Here is a 15,076-nt window from a genome sequence, read left to right as displayed (position 1 = left end):
AGAGGAGGATCCCTCTCCCCGGATGGACAGATGAATAGATGTCATGTGACCAGATGAACAGAGTTACAGAGTTACATAAACACATTACATGAATATGACAATGTATGAATGGAACTCCAATCCATGAAACAGAAGGAGGTAGAGAGGAGGGGGGGCGGGGCATCAGCAGGGCCAATGGGAGGCCGGCTCACCAGCATCAGACACCTCCAGGTCCAATGGACCCTATGAGACGTGAAGTCACAACGACTCCGGGGAGGAAGCAGAGTTAATAAGGTGCAATGGAGAGATGTAAATTCATCCATAAGGAGAGAGAGAAGAGGAGATAGGTGCTCAGTGTATCCTAAAACATCCCCCAGCAGCCTATAAGCCTATAGCAGCATATCAAGGGGCTGGACCAGGGCAAACCTGATTCAGCCCTAACTATAAGCACTATTAAAGAGGAAAGTCTTAAGTCTATTCTTGAATGAGGTGACTGTGTCTGCCTCCCGGACTGAAAGTGGAAGCTGGTTCCATAAAAGAGGAGCTTGATAACTGAAGGCTCTGGCTCCCATCTTACTTTTTAGGACTCTAGGAACCACAAGTAGCCCCGCATTTAGTGAGCAGCTCTCTAGTGGGGCAATATGGTACTACAAGCTCCTTAAGATATGATGGTGCATCACCAATCAAGGCTTTGTAGGTGAGGAGAAGAATTTTAAATGTGATTCTTGATTTTACAGGGAGCCAGTGCAGAGCAGCTAATACAGGAGTCATGTGATCTCTTTTCTTAGTTTTTGTGAGTACACGAGCTGCAGCATTCTGGATCAACTGGAGGGACTTAAGAGACTTATTAGAGCAGCCTGATAATAAGGAGTTGCAGTAATCTAGTCTGGAAGTAACAAACGCGTGAACCAGCTTTTCTGCATCTTTTTGAGACAAGATGTGCCTGATTTTTGAAATGTTACGTAGATGAAAAAATGCAATCCTTGAGATTTGCTTAACGTGGAGTTAAAGGACAAGTCTGGGTCAAAGTGCTTTTTAAAATGATGGAATAAAGAACAGCAGAAAAGCCACTCTCAATTCATGCTAAATGTTGAGCTTTTGTTTTGAAGGACAACAGCAGAAAAGCCACTCTCAAATCATGCTCAATGTTGAGGTTTTGTTTTGAAGGGCAACAGCAAAGCCACTTTACATTGTTGTTGTTGTTGTTAAACCTGTGTATATGTACTGTCCATCAGCTGTGCTTCAAGTAAACAAATTAATATGCTTGTTGGTTGTCTGTTGTCTTTTCTCGACTCCAAAGTAGTTAATAAATAAATGTATCATTTATTTTTTGTGTGAAACTGGTTGTTTTTCTGCTCTGTCAAAACAGGTTTAAAGTTGCCTTGTTTATCTCCACCATGACTTTTCAAACACTAAATTAATTAATTAATTTTCACATCAAAAGTTCCACTTCAATATGTTCCAAAAACCTCTCTAACTGTTTTTGTATTTAATGTATTTATAATATAATATAATGTATGTGCGATCTATCTTTTACAGTTTTAACTATTATAATGTTAATAGTAAAAGCCAAGTAAATCTACCGTTCGAGATTTTGGAATACGTGACATTTTATTTTGAAGCACTAACGGAAGCAGACCTCACCAACCCGGAAGTTGTTTTGAGTCGCGTTGAGCCGAAACTGAAGCTCGTTGAATGAAGTAAAACGTTTCTTTTCCGGCTCAAGACTTCATTTGGAAGGTAAGGAATGCTTTTGGTTTACTTATTAAATTCACGCGCATCTTGTCTTTGAATCTGAAGATGAATAAATTATATTTTAACTGTTCAAAAGCGGCTCAACTGCCGCAGCTAACGAGCCGTTTATACATAAACTAATAAACACATTAATTACTCTGTTAAAACTCTCTGTTCTTAGCGGTAGATAATACCGATTAACATTATTTATTGATTCATTAATAATCATGTTAAAGGTTTCCAGCTTCTTAAATGTGAATATTCATCTTTTACATATTTGACTGTAACATGCATTTAAATACATTGTAGGTACTAGTACTGTGACTGAGTACTTGTACCACAGTATTCCTCCACGTGGTACTAGTACTGTGACTGAGTACTTGTACCACAGTATTCCTCCACGTGGTACTAGTACTGTGACTGAGTACTTGTACCACAGTATTCCTCCACGTGGTACTAGTACTGTGACTGAGTACTTGTACCACAGTATTCCTCCACGTGGTACTAGTACTGTGACTGAGTACTTGTACCACAGTATTCCTCCACGTGGTACTAGTACTGTGACTGAGTACTTGTGTGTTTTCAGGCTGCTGCCCATCATGGCTCAGGTGTCAATCAACCAGTACCTGCAGCAGGTGAGCTCCGCCACATGGGGCCTCCAGGGGGCGCGCTCTTCTTCGTTGGTGTTTCTCTGCCGCAGCATCTAAACCGCTCTTCTTCGTTGGTGTTTCTCTGCCGCAGCATCTAAACCGCTCTTCTTCGTTGGTGTTAGGTTTACGAGGCGATCGACAGCCACGAGGGATCCTTCTGCTCCGAGCTGCTGTCCTTCAAGCATCCACACGTGGTCAACCCCCGGCTGCAGGTGAGGCTCCGCCCCCTCAGGTAGACGGCCCAGGGGATGCTGGGAGACGGCCTAACGTGTGTGTGTGTGTGTGTGTGTGTGTGTGTGTGTGTGTGATAGCTGGCCAGTCCAGAAGAAAAATGTCAGCAGCTCCTGGAGCCGCCGTACGACGAGATGGTCGCCGCCCACCTCAGGTAGGACGACCAATCAGGTGACTTGTGTGTGCACTGAGGATGTAACCGTGGCAACAGGACTGTGTTTGCGTCTCAGGTGTATCTACGCGGTGTCCAATCACGACTTTGTGGAAGCCTACAAGTTCCAGACGCTCGTTGTCCAATATCCTTCATGATAGACACACACACACACACACACAATGTAATCGGTAGTGGATCTCTCCTTGACCAATCACGTCCTTCATGAGGGCCTTCCAGTCCCACAAAGAAGAGAACTGGTGAGAACACGTTAGCTTAGCACAATGGAGGAAAGCTGTTAGTTCATGTCCAGACTGAGTGTGTGTGTGTGTCTTAGGGCTCTGCCGGTGATGTTTACTGTCACGCTGGATCTCAGGATATTCGCCAACAACGTAAGAAAACTAACACACACACACAGAGAGAGCCTGATCCGAGGTCAGCTGCTGCTGGATGACCTTTGACCTGTGTGCAGGCGGAGCAGCAGTTGCAGAAGAAGGGCAAAGGTCAGCCGGGGGAGATGTTGGAGAAAGCAGCCGAACAGCTGATGAGCTGCTTCAGAGTGTGTGCCAGCGACAAGTCAGTACAAATACACACATGCAGTACAAATACACACATGCAGTACAAATACAAATACACACATGCAGTACAAATACACACATGCAGTACAAATACACACATGCAGTACAAATACAAATACACACATGCAGTACAAATACACACATGCAGTACAAATACACACATGCAGTACAAATACAAATACACACATGCAGTACAAATACACACACAAATACACACATGCAGTACAAATACACACATGCAGTACAAATACAAATACACACATGCAGTACAAATACACACATGCAGTACAAATACACACATGCAGTACAAATACAAATACACACATGCAGTACAAATACACACATGCAGTACAAATACACACATGCAGTACAAATACACACATGCAGTACAAATACAAATACACACATGCAATACAAATACACACACAAATACACACATGCAGTACAAATACATACATGCAGTACAAATACATACATGCAGTACAAATACAAATACACACATGCAGTACAAATACCCACATGCAGTACAAATACACACATGCAGTACAAATACACACATGCAGTACAAATACAAATACACACATGCAGTACAAATACACACATGCAGTACAAATACACACACAAATACACACATGCAGTACAAATACATACATGCAGTACAAATACATACATGCAGTACAAATACAAATACACACATGCAGTACAAATACCCACATGCAGTACAAATACACACATGCAGTACAAATACACACATGCAGTACAAATACAAATACACACATGCAGTACAAATACACACACAAATACACACATGCAGTACAAATACATACATGCAGTACAAATACACACATGCAGTACAAATACACACATGCAGTACAAATACAAATACACACATGCAGTAGAAATACACACATGCAGTACAAATACATACATGCAGTACAAATACATACATGCAGTACAAATACAAATACACACATGCAGTACAAATACAAATACACACATGCAGTACAAATACACACATGCAGTACAAATACATACATGCAGTACAAATACAAATACACACATGCAGTACAAATACACACATGCAGTACAAATACACACATGCAGTACAAATACAAATACACACATGCAGTACAAATACACACATGCAGTACAAATACAAATACACACATGCAGTACAAATACACACATGCAGTACAAATACATACATGCAGTACAAATACACACATGCAGTACAAATACACACATGCAGTACAAATACATACATGCAGTACAAATACAAATACACACATGCAGTACAAATACACACATGCAGTACAAATACACACATGCAGTACAAATACACACATGCAGTACAAATACATACATGCAGTACAAATACAAATACACACATGCAGTACAAATACAAATACACACATGCAGTACAAATACACACATGCAGTACAAATACACACATGCAGTACAAATACACACATGCAGTACAAATACATACATGCAGTACAAATACACACATGCAGTACAAATACACACATGCAGTACAAATACATACATGCAGTACAAATACAAATACACACATGCAGTACAAATACAAATACACACATGCAGTACAAATACACACATGCAGTACAAATACACACATGCAGTACAAATACAAATACACACATGCAGTACAAATACACACATGCAGTACAAATACACACATGCAGTACAAATACAAATACACACATGCAGTACAAATACACACATGCAGTACAAATACACACATGCAGTACAAATACAAATACACACATGCAGTACAAATACACACACAAATACACACATGCAGTACAAATACACACATGCAGTACAAATACAAATACACACATGCAGTACAAATACACACATGCAGTACAAATACACACATGCAGTACAAATACAAATACACACATGCAGTACAAATACACACATGCAGTACAAATACACACATGCAGTACAAATACACACATGCAGTACAAATACAAATACACACATGCAATACAAATACACACACAAATACACACATGCAGTACAAATACATACATGCAGTACAAATACATACATGCAGTACAAATACAAATACACACATGCAGTACAAATACCCACATGCAGTACAAATACACACATGCAGTACAAATACACACATGCAGTACAAATACAAATACACACATGCAGTACAAATACACACATGCAGTACAAATACACACACAAATACACACATGCAGTACAAATACATACATGCAGTACAAATACATACATGCAGTACAAATACAAATACACACATGCAGTACAAATACCCACATGCAGTACAAATACACACATGCAGTACAAATACACACATGCAGTACAAATACAAATACACACATGCAGTACAAATACACACACAAACACACATGCAGTACAAATACATACATGCAGTACAAATACACACATGCAGTACAAATACACACATGCAGTACAAATACAAATACACACATGCAGTAGAAATACACACATGCAGTACAAATACATACATGCAGTACAAATACATACATGCAGTACAAATACATACATGCAGTACAAATACAAATACACACATGCAGTACAAATACAAATACACACATGCAGTACAAATACACACATGCAGTACAAATACATACATGCAGTACAAATACAAATACACACATGCAGTACAAATACACACATGCAGTACAAATACACACATGCAGTACAAATACAAATACACACATGCAGTACAAATACACACATGCAGTACAAATACAAATACACACATGCAGTACAAATACACACATGCAGTACAAATACATACATGCAGTACAAATACACACATGCAGTACAAATACACACATGCAGTACAAATACATACATGCAGTACAAATACAAATACACACATGCAGTACAAATACACACATGCAGTACAAATACACACATGCAGTACAAATACATACATGCAGTACAAATACAAATACACACATGCAGTACAAATACAAATACACACATGCAGTACAAATACACACATGCAGTACAAATACACACATGCAGTACAAATACACACATGCAGTACAAATACATACATGCAGTACAAATACACACATGCAGTACAAATACACACATGCAGTACAAATACATACATGCAGTACAAATACAAATACACACATGCAGTACAAATACAAATACACACATGCAGTACAAATACACACATGCAGTACAAATACACACATGCAGTACAAATACATACATGCAGTACAAATACAAATACACACATGCAGTACAAATACACACATGCAGTACAAATACACACATGCAGTACAAATACATACATGCAGTACAAATACAAATACACACATGCAGTACAAATACACACATGCAGTACAAATACAAATACACACATGCAGTACAAATACACACATGCAGTACAAATACAAATACACACATGCAGTACAAATACACACATACAGTACAAATACACACATGCAGTACAAATACAAATACACACATGCAGTACAAATACACACATGCAGTACAAATACAAATACACACATGCAGTACAAATACACACATGCAGTACAAATACACACATGCAGTACAAATACAAATACATACATGCAGTACAAATACAAATACACACATGCAGTACAAATACACACATACAGTACAAATACACACATGCAGTACAAATACACACATGCAGTACAAATACACACATGCAGTACAAATACAAATACACACATGCAGTACAAATGCAGTACAAATACACACATGCAGTACAAATACAAATACACACATGCAGTACAAATACACACATGCAGTACAAATACAAATACACACATGCAGTACAAATACACACATACAGTACAAATACACACATGCAGTACAAATACAAATACACACATGCAGTACAAATACACACATACAGTACAAATACACACATGCAGTACAAATACACACATGCAGTACAAATACAAATACACACATGCAGTACAAATGCAGTACAAATACACACATGCAGTACAAATACAAATACACACATGCAGTACAAATACACACATGCAGTACAAATACAAATACACACATGCAGTACAAATACAAATACACACATGCAGTACAAATACAAATACACACATGCAGTACAAATACACACATGCAGTACAAATACAAATACACACATGCAGTACAAATACACACATGCAGTACAAATACACACACAAATACACACATGCAGTACAAATACATACATGCAGTACAAATACATACATGCAGTACAAATACAAATACACACATGCAGTACAAATACCCACATGCAGTACAAATACACACATGCAGTACAAATACACACATGCAGTACAAATACAAATACACACATGCAGTACAAATACACACACAAATACACACATGCAGTACAAATACATACATGCAGTACAAATACACACATGCAGTACAAATACACACATGCAGTACAAATACAAATACACACATGCAGTAGAAATACACACATGCAGTACAAATACATACATGCAGTACAAATACATACATGCAGTACAAATACATACATGCAGTACAAATACAAATACACACATGCAGTACAAATACAAATACACACATGCAGTACAAATACACACATGCAGTACAAATACATACATGCAGTACAAATACACACATGCAGTACAAATACACACATGCAGTACAAATACATACATGCAGTACTCATACACACATGCAGTACAAATACACACATGCAGTACAAATACATACATGCAGTACAAATACAAATACACACATGCAGTACAAATACAAATACACACATGCAGTACAAATACACACATGCAGTACAAATACACACATGCAGTACAAATACATACATGCAGTACAAATACAAATACACACATGCAGTACAAATACAAATACACACATGCAGTACAAATACACACATGCAGTACAAATACACACATGCAGTACAAATACACACATGCAGTACAAATACATACATGCAGTACAAATACACACATGCAGTACAAATACACACATGCAGTACAAATACATACATGCAGTACAAATACAAATACACACATGCAGTACAAATACAAATACACACATGCAGTACAAATACACACATGCAGTACAAATACATACATGCAGTACAAATACAAATACACACATGCAGTACAAATACACACATGCAGTACAAATACACACATGCAGTACAAATACATACATGCAGTACAAATACAAATACACACATGCAGTACAAATACACACATGCAGTACAAATACAAATACACACATGCAGTACAAATACAAATACACACATGCAGTACAAATACACACATACAGTACAAATACACACATGCAGTACAAATACAAATACACACATGCAGTACAAATACACACATGCAGTACAAATACAAATACACACATGCAGTACAAATACACACATGCAGTACAAATACACACATGCAGTACAAATACAAATACATACATGCAGTACAAATACAAATACACACATGCAGTACAAATACACACATACAGTACAAATACACACATGCAGTACAAATACACACATGCAGTACAAATACACACATGCAGTACAAATACAAATACACACATGCAGTACAAATGCAGTACAAATACACACATGCAGTACAAATACAAATACACACATGCAGTACAAATACACACATGCAGTACAAATACAAATACACACATGCAGTACAAATACAAATACACACATGCAGTACAAATACAAATACACACATGCAGTACAAATACACACATGCAGTACAAATACACACATGCAGTACAAATACACACATGCAGTACAAATACACACATGCAGTACAAATACACACATGCAGTACAAGACTTTTACGGCGTTTCACCGTCTCAATAAACAGTTTGAATGCAGAACTTTTACTCGTAACGAGTATTTCTACACTGTAGTATTTCTACACTGTATTTCTACACTGTAGTATTTCATAGTATTTGTACACTGCAGTATTTCTCAGTATTTGTACACTGCAGTATTTCGTAGTATTTGTACACTGCAGTAGTACTACCGATCACAGTAACCTTGAACTGAACAAAGCGTAACCACTGGTGCGTTTGTGGGCCCTCAGTCGAGCCGGGATCGACGACTCCAAGAAGTGGGGCATGATGTTCCTGAGCAACCAGCTCTTCAAGATCTACTTCAAGGTCTGAAGCCTCGTGGAACACATCAGCGTTGTTATTCAATAGATTGACATGTTCACTTGATTGATTGATTACTTCCCGGTGGACAGATCAATAAGCTTCACCTGTGTAAGCCTCTGATCAGAGCCATCGACAGCTCCAACCTGAAGAACGACTACAGCCCGGCTCAGAAGGTCACCTACAAGTACTACGTGGGCCGCAAGGCCATGTTCGACAGCGATTTCAAGCCAGGTACCGATACATAATAATACTGTATCTGAACATTACTGATCAATATGACTGATTATTGATGACATGTGTCTCTGCAGCGGAGGAGTTCCTGACGTATGCGTTCCATCACTGTCATCGTTCCAGTCAGAAGAACAAGAGGATGATCCTCATCTACCTGCTGCCCGTCAAGATGCTGCTGGTGAGAGACCAGTTCAGACCATTTAGACCAGTTTGGACCATTGGATACCAGTTCAGACCATCTTATACCAGTTCAGACCATCTTATACCAGTTCAGACCATCTTATACCAGTTCAGACCAGATTATACCAGTTCAGACCATCTTATACCAGTTCAGACCATCTTATACTAGTTCAGACCATCTTAGACCAGTTCAGACCATCTTATACCAGTTCAGACCATCTTATACCAGTTCAGACCATCTTATACCAGTTCAGACCATCTTATACTAGTTCAGACCATCTTAGACCAGTTCAGACCAGATTATACCAGTTCAGACCATCTTATACTAGTTCAGACCATCTTATACTAGTTCAGACCATCTTAGACCAGTTCAGACCAGATTATACCAGTTCAGACCATCTTATACTAGTTCAGACCATCTTATACCAGTTCAGACCATCTTATACTAGTTCAGACCATCTTAGACCAGTTCAGACCAGATTATACCAGTTCAGACCATCTTATACTAGTTCAGACCATCTTAGACCAGTTTGGACCATCTTATACTAGTTCAGACCATCTTAGACCAGTTCAGACCATCTTATACCAGTTCAGACCATCTTATACTAGTTCAGACCATCTTATACCAGTTCAGACCATCTTATACTAGTTCAGACCATCTTATACCAGTTCAGACCATCTTATACTAGTTCAGACCATCTTAGACCAGTTCAGACCATCTTATACCAGTTCAGACCATCTTATACTAGTTCAGACCATCTTAGACCAGTTCAGACCATCTTATACCAGTTCAGACCATCTTATACTAGTTCAGACCATCTTAGACCAGTTCAGACCATCTTATACTAGTTCAGACCATCTTAGACCAGTTCAGACCATCTTATACCAGTTCAGACCATCTTATACCAGTTCAGACCATCTTATACTAGTTCAGACCATCTTAGACCAGTTCAGACCATCTTATACCAGTTCAGACCATCTTATACCAGTTCAGACCATCTTATACCAGTTCAGACCATCTTATACTAGTTCAGACCATCTTAGACCAGTTCAGACCATCTTATACTAGTTCAGACCATCTTATACCAGTTCAGACCATCTTATACCAGTTCAGACCATCTTATACTAGTTCAGACCATCTTATACCAGTTCAGACCATCTTAGACCAGTTCAGACCATCTTAGACCAGTTCAGACCATCTTATACTAGTTCAGACCATCTTAGACCAGTTCAGACCATCTTATACCAGTTCAGACCATCTTAGACCAGTTCAGACCATCTTATACTAGTTCAGACCATCTTAGACCAGTTCAGACCATCTTATACCAGTTCAGACCATCTTATACCAGTTCAGACCATCTTATACTAGTTCAGACCATCTTAGACCAGTTCAGACCATCTTATACCAGTTCAGACCATCTTATACCAGTTCAGACCATCTTATACCAGTTCAGACCATCTTATACTAGTTCAGACCATCTTAGACCAGTTCAGACCATCTTATACTAGTTCAGACCATCTTATACCAGTTCAGACCATCTTATACCAGTTCAGACCATCTTAGACCAGTTCAGACCATCTTAGACCAGTTCAGACCATCTTATACTAGTTCAGACCATCTTAGACCAGTTCAGACCATCTTATACCAGTTCAGACCATCTTAGACCAGTTCAGACCATCTTATACTAGTTCAGACCATCTTATACCAGTTCAGACCATCTTATACCAGTTCAGACAAGTTCAGACCATCTTAGACCAGTTCAGACCATCTTAGACCAGTTCAGACCATCTTATACTAGTTCAGACCATCTTAGACCAGTTCAGACCATCTTATACTAGTTCAGACCATCTTATACCAGTTCAGACCATCTTATACCAGTTCAGACAAGTTCAGACCATCTTAGACCAGTTCAGACCATCTTAGACAAGTTCAGACCATCTTAGACCAGTTCAGACCATCTTAGACCAGTTCAGACAAGTTCAGACCATCTTATACTAGTTCAGACCATCTTATACCAGTTCAGACCATCTTAGACCAGTTCAGACAAGTTCAGACCATCTTATACTAGTTCAGACCATCTTAGACCAGTTCAGACCATCTTAGACCAGTTCAGACCATCTTATACTAGTTCAGACCATCTTAGACTAGTTCAGACCATCTTAGACTAGTTCAGACCATCTTATACCAGTTCAGACCATCTTATACTAGTTCAGACCATCTTAGACTAGTTCAGACCATCTTATACCAGTTCAGACCATCTTATACCAGTTCAGACCATCTTATACTAGTTCAGACCATCTTATACTAGTTCAGACCATCTTATACCAGTTCAGACCATCTTATACCAGTTCAGACCATCTTATACTAGTTCAGACCATCTTATACTAGTTCAGACCAGTTCAGACCATCTTAGACCAGTTCAGACCAGATTAGCCCAGTTCTGATGGCAGCTTGTTGTTTCAGGGTCACATGCCGACTCATCAGCTCCTGAGGAAATACGACCTCATGCAGTTTGCAGACGTCACCAAATCTGTGAGGTAAGCAGAGGCAGTAACACAACAGGAAGGGACGTCATCGAGCTGTCCGGTGATCTCACAGGTGAAATGTGTTTCAGTGAGGGGAACCTCCTGCTGCTGAACGAAGCTTTGTCCAAACACGAGACCTTCTTCATCCGCTGTGGGATCTTCCTCATCCTGGAGAAGCTGAAGATTATCACCTACAGGAACCTCTTCAAGAAAGTGTGAGTCCAGATCCTCCCGGTGGATGGTCTAGTACCTCTTGGTGGATCCCACCGGTACTGTAGCCTTACAATCTGTACACATACGACATCCCTGACCTTTGACCTCACATCGGATCAGGAAAAACTCCCCAAAAATAACCTTTGACAGGGAAAAAAGGGAAGAAACCTTCAGGAGAGCAACAGAGGAGGATCCCTCTCCCCGGATGGACAGATGAATAGATGTCATGTGACCAGATGAACAGAGTTACAAAGTTACATAAACACATTACATGAATATGACAATGTATGAATGGAACTCCAATCCATGAAACAGAAGGAGGTAGAGAGGAGGGGGGGCGGGGCATCAGCAGGGCCAATGGGAGGCCGGTTCACCAGCATCAGACACCTCCAGGTCCAATGGACCCTATGAGACGTGAAGTCACAACGACTCCGGGGAGGAAGCAGAGTTAATTAAAGCTGCAAGCAGCGATGGGCGGGTCCTCGTTCCGCCTTCACGTCGGGGGTGCCGGCCCAAGCGGCCCGGGAGCGTCTGCGACCGTCGGAGTGAGCGTCTGCGAGTTTGACCGTTTTTCCTGCAGGGAGCGATGCTGGAAATTATACTGTACTGCAAACAGTCCACCACTTGCTGTATCCACCGTATGGCCAGAGACAACATGCATCAACATAATACATTTAAAGGGGATCTGATAAATTCCCTTCCTCACGAGTTCAGTAATGTATAGTGGCATGAAATACACAAGAATTAATGGAAAAATCACACAAAATCAAAATGGCTGACTTGCGGTATCGTTTAGAGCATGGTCCCAAGAGACTATCTTTTCAGTTTACATGTTTTACATATGCCTACCAAGTTTCATTAATGTAGGTGAAGCGTAGCGCCTGGGCTGCTTAAATTAATGTTTGTAGGGGGCGCTATCGAGCCATATTGCCATTCCGAAGCATAAAAGTCGTATCAGGTAACTACATCTTTGACTTTAAACGTGTGTGCTAAGTTTAGTTACGTTTCGAGCATGTTACATCGGTTTATTCGGTCACGGCGAAGGATCAGACCTCGCGGATCAAACTTTGCCGATGCTCCAACTCGCCGCCATTCAACGAGTCCATACAATCTTCACAGCGAAGCATTATCAAGGTCTTAAGTCTATTCTAAAAACATTCTGAGAGGGATCGGATTAATCTGTGAGGAGAAGGGTCTGAAAGTAGAAAACATGTAACCTACTGTTTCCACTAGGTGGCGCTATGACTAGAATGCAAAATTACCATATGGATGTCTTCAGGGGCAGTGTGTCATGACACATGTGAAATATGGAGCCGATTACATAATGTATGGCCGAGTTAAAAAAACTTCCATTGTAATGGCGAATGGTGTTTTTGCCGTCGCGCCCTACGCACGTAGTTTTATATTTTTAAAATCCTTTGATAACTTTTGACTACTAAGGTCTCAAGATCACACTGCCCGACTTAGGAATGAATCGGGTTTAAGCTCTAGGAGGAGCACACTGTTTTACAACTCCCCAAAGCGTGAGGAAAAGTTTAAAAATGTGCCACTAGGTGGCGCTATGACGTGAATTCAAAATTATTATATGGATGTCTTCAGGGTCAGTATGTAATGCCATATGAATATTTTGGAGCAGATTAGATTATGTATGGCCGAGTTAAATCAACTTAAATTTTTTTGCAAAATGGCGTTGCTTTGAAATAGAACCCTACTCGCATAGTTTTGAAATTTTTAAATTCTTTGATAACTTTTCATGGCCAAGGTCTCTAGAACACATAGCCAGATTTTGGAATGAAGCGGGTTCAAGCTCTAGGAGGAGTTCGCAGTTTTGCGACGTCCAAAAAAGTGAAAAAACATGAAAAAATGGCTAAAATTGGCCAAAAATGGCGATATTTAGCGATTGACTGTAGCGCCCCCTAATGTTCAAATATTATGAAAAAATTAGGGAACGTTAAGGGACTCAATGCGGACATATGCTAGCAATTTGGTATGGATAGGCCAAGTCATTTGGAAGTTATGTGTCTTTAAATATCAGGCCACACCCCTTAAAGTTCATTGGTCCATATCTTCTGAACGCAATGACATATCAACAATCTTTTCACAACATATGATGACATCGAACCAATAATGAACCATAACATTTTTCGTATCAATCGGACTAAGCGTTTAGCATAAAATGGAAAAAACGTGTTTTTTACAAAATTCAAAATGGCGGAAAATCTAATTAGGCGCATTTTATGGCCACCGGAGACTTTTTTGTAGAGGAGGTCCAAGTGGAAATGTGTACCAAATTTCAAGTCAATCGGTCATTGGGTGTAATGGGGCTGGACTTTTCCCAACTCAAGGGGGCGCTATAGAGTAAATTATTTGTACTAAAATGCGAGACCTCCAAATTATCAAATTTT

The 15,076-nt window shown here is 39.6% G+C and overlaps 1 protein-coding gene across 1 annotated transcript in view; it reads left to right on the top strand.

Moving 5' to 3' along the window:
• The first annotated feature begins 1,597 nt into the window (after positions 1–1,597).
• The window catches only part of pcid2 (PCI domain containing 2), a 15,472-nt gene continuing 1,993 nt past the window's right edge, over positions 1,598–15,076 (top strand). Inside the window, exons 1-13 of the mRNA XM_034555119.1 lie at positions 1,598–1,719; positions 2,300–2,348; positions 2,486–2,575; positions 2,675–2,748; positions 2,825–2,890; positions 2,964–3,005; positions 3,083–3,137; positions 3,218–3,321; positions 9,449–9,524; positions 9,611–9,752; positions 9,830–9,930; positions 12,397–12,470; positions 12,548–12,673. Of these exons, the coding sequence (XP_034411010.1) occupies positions 2,313–2,348; positions 2,486–2,575; positions 2,675–2,748; positions 2,825–2,890; positions 2,964–3,005; positions 3,083–3,137; positions 3,218–3,321; positions 9,449–9,524; positions 9,611–9,752; positions 9,830–9,930; positions 12,397–12,470; positions 12,548–12,673 (986 nt within the window). The 5' untranslated portion in view covers positions 1,598–1,719; positions 2,300–2,312. The remainder of the gene's footprint in view (positions 1,720–2,299; positions 2,349–2,485; positions 2,576–2,674; positions 2,749–2,824; positions 2,891–2,963; positions 3,006–3,082; positions 3,138–3,217; positions 3,322–9,448; positions 9,525–9,610; positions 9,753–9,829; positions 9,931–12,396; positions 12,471–12,547; positions 12,674–15,076) is intronic.

Source organism: Cyclopterus lumpus, chromosome 2 (assembly GCF_009769545.1).
Source record: "Cyclopterus lumpus isolate fCycLum1 chromosome 2, fCycLum1.pri, whole genome shotgun sequence".
NCBI classification, from domain to species: Eukaryota; Metazoa; Chordata; class Actinopteri; order Perciformes; family Cyclopteridae; genus Cyclopterus; species Cyclopterus lumpus.
The sequence above is the reverse complement of the archived record's forward strand: the minus strand, read 5'-3'. Positions and strand labels throughout refer to the sequence as shown.